Consider the following 3,226-nt stretch of genomic DNA (forward strand, 5'->3'; position numbering starts at 1 on the left):
GCTGAGATAGGGAGGTCTTTGAAAGAAGAGCTGAGCGACCAGCTGACCTCACACTACGGCGTGTGGGAGTTGAGTATGAAGTCTCATCTGAAAAGGTTGGCAGCCCAGCAACATGGTTCAGTTTAAGTAATTTATGTGATTTTTATCGGTTTTAATGGCTTTAGGCTTGCAAGGTGCCTAGAATGCTGCAACTGATAAGCCCCATAAAATGAAATGATGATTATATCATTCTATTTCAGTACACTCATCTCTCAGGAGATGATAAATTGTAGTAACTGTCCTGCAGAGCCAGCAGCAGCTGGGGGTAGAGTGGGAAGAGGAAATAAGTCTGTTAAATCCTGCTGCTCTTTCAGCAACGGTTCTACTATACAAACTGGTCTTTTGGCAGACAAGCCAAGCACCGTCCTGGAAGGTATCAGAGCAAGCTATTAGTTTTTAATAACACATCTGAAAACCTGACTGAACCTAGCTTACTGCTTGCATGCTTAAAATCGACAATCTCTCAGAGCTCTGCTCGTCATACTTGTCAAGACACTAAACACTTCAGTGACACATGCCTCAGGTATTTCGTGTTCTAGAACTGAAGTCATTTAATCAAGGGTTCCTGTAGAGCTGTTAAAAACCTTGGCTTTGCTTCAGTTATCTACCTAACAAGCAGATATTATCTAGAAACACTACAGTCCTTTGATATTATACCTTAATTAAACCATAAAATGGTTTTAAAATGCTGCGGTCCTCCTTAAACTGCACAGTCATAACACAGTATGTGAAGTTGCATTTAACCAAAACATGCCTCAACAGCATGGTTTTAACAAGATCTGGCCTCCATCACCACTGTTACGAGTACAGATGTACTTTTTAAGAAGTCAGGCTTTAACCCACACAGAAGCCAAAACAAATGTTGGCCTTGCCAGGAACTCGTAAGCCAAGATTAACTCCCTTTCCTCATTTTAGAAGACCCATGGATTTCAGAAGGTCAAACATTCCAAGAACAATGAAACATTGCTTGAACTAGGATGTTGAATTAGGGCTGAATTTGCATGCAGGAAAGAGTACATCAGAGGAACAGGAGAGGAAGGAGTCTGAAAGGAGCAAGATAGGGGTGTAGTCATAACACACGCAAATGAAGTTACTAATAGTGGACAAACAAGATCTGTCAAACTTACTACATTTGTAAGACTTGTATTTGAGACGCAGTTATAAAAAGAATTGCCGGCCAATTTTTCACATTACTGGAGTTTAAGCAAGCTATACGTGTCACCTTTCCATTGTACTAAGTCAAACAAATACATCTAGAAGGAGTAAACTGAAATAATTAAGCCCTTTCTCTAGAATACAGTCTTTATAAATTAGTGTTCTTAAACACACACACACACCCCCCTCTCCTCACCTCTCCTGTCCTAGATGAAATACTCCTAGATTTTTAGTATGGTTTTAGTCTCTGGTCTAGTCTCTGTTTAGTCTCTGAACAGCACTCGAGTACTGCAGTTATTTACAAGGAGAAATACTAACACAGCTGAACTTTACTCATGATGATTCATGATATTGTACCTTGTTGTGCTATCATTCTTCTTCACAAAAGTGCAAGCAGGTCAATTCAATTCAGACACACAGCTTAAACATTCATGCAACATCCTGTCATCGCAACACGTGAAGACGAGGTATTCCGCTTTGCATCCACAGATCTCATTTTTCTCTCTGACTGCATCCTAACAGATCAAGCACTGAGAATGTCTTTTGCCCAGTCTCACTTCCTGGATTCCAGTCACTGTTTTGTCCTTTTTCATACTGGAATGTGGTCTCTCCAGCCTTGCATCCTCTCAGCATGAAAAACCAATTCTGTCAAAAGTGGATTAAAAAGTAAAGGGTACCTGCCACGTTACCCTTGCATGGCTACCTCTTCTCAGAGTTAGATCGTTGCATCACTGCCTCCACAGAGAACACAGTTCTATAGAGAGCCGAATGACCAAGCGACAGGGACATTCAGAGAAATGGTGTGATGAAGGGTAGTGGTAATATACAGCTGGTCATGAGCTAAAAGGCTTTGAGATTAAAAGGGATCTCTTCATTGACTTAAAAATGTATTCCACTTGTTTGCATCAAGTGATCAGAAACATGACTAGCTAAGGATTCTTAACCTATTTTCAGATCTAACTACTTCCATTAAAAACAAACAAAAACCCAACCCAAACCAAACAAGCCCCCAAACCTTGCACTTTGATTTCTTTTACCTGCCTCTTCTTACAGAAGTTTCCTAGAGCTTTTGTTTGTGTGGTGGCACAAGGAACAAGACTGGGGAACTGACCGACCTGCACATCTTGCTACAAAATGTTTGTGCTGACATAAGGAAGGGAATACGCACAGGTTGGCAGGCTACCTCCTTCAGTAGCAGGGTGGCTCTATTCCAAGTTAAGTGCACACGAACCTACTGCCTTAAGCCAGCATCTCTTCCATTAGATCTGCCATCCTATCACGTAACACACGCTACATGGGTTTCGCTACCGTCTAAAAGCCTTACCTGTGTTTTGTATCCTCCATGTTTTTGTAAACTGGGTATCAGGAGGGATGGACTCTCCTTCACCGATGGTGACATCTTCAACAAAGGACATGGAGGGTACATTGATATTTGGACTCTCGAAATCATAGTAGGCTCCAATGGCGGCTTGTAGATTCCTAGAAAGCAAAAAAGCAGATTACAACCTAAAGTACAGGTGGCTCAGGTCCTTTTCACAGGTTTATATACGTCATCCTAAACAGTTAAGCAAAAATATTATCCAGACTATATTAGCTCTGCTGCTCACGGTTTTTTTAAAGCTTTTATCTCTATCACACATGGATTCTCCAAGATAACAGAGCTCAAAATACAGCATTTTACTTGCCAGGGACACTATTTTAGACCGCTTTTCTACTCTGCTTCTTACTTTCACTGGAAATTGCGGGACTTAAAAGTCTTGGAGACCTCTACCCCATTAGCTCTTTATGAAATTTGCCGAAAAGTTAAAGAGATACTGAGGGAAGTGCTAAGCAGCAGCATGTAAACAACAGGGAGGTTTCTTTATACCAGCCTTGTTTCCTCAGCTAATTTCAAAAGGAGTGAACCTCACCATTTTATTTTGGCACAAAAGGTCCAAAGGAGCACAAGATGAACAAAACACAAAGAAGGCTCTTATGATAACTCTCGGGGCCAAAGGGCATCCGTAGCTACGGATAATAACTCGAGCCTTGC

At 41.3% G+C, this 3,226-nt stretch overlaps 1 protein-coding gene across 1 annotated transcript in view; it reads right to left on the minus strand.

Moving 5' to 3' along the window:
- Positions 1-2,748, minus strand: part of CUNH6orf106 (chromosome unknown C6orf106 homolog) — a 20,281-nt gene extending 17,533 nt beyond the window's left edge. Inside the window, exons 1-2 of the mRNA XM_009272942.2 lie at positions 2,744-2,748; positions 2,519-2,673 (exon numbers count right to left, since the gene is read on the minus strand). Coding sequence (XP_009271217.1) covers positions 2,519-2,673; positions 2,744-2,748 — 160 coding nt within the window. The remainder of the gene's footprint in view (positions 1-2,518; positions 2,674-2,743) is intronic.
- Positions 2,749-3,226: the final 478 nt, after the last annotated feature.

Source organism: Aptenodytes forsteri, unplaced genomic scaffold, assembly GCF_000699145.1.
Source record: "Aptenodytes forsteri isolate BGI_AS27 unplaced genomic scaffold, ASM69914v1 Scaffold142, whole genome shotgun sequence".
Taxonomy (NCBI): Eukaryota; Metazoa; Chordata; class Aves; order Sphenisciformes; family Spheniscidae; genus Aptenodytes; species Aptenodytes forsteri.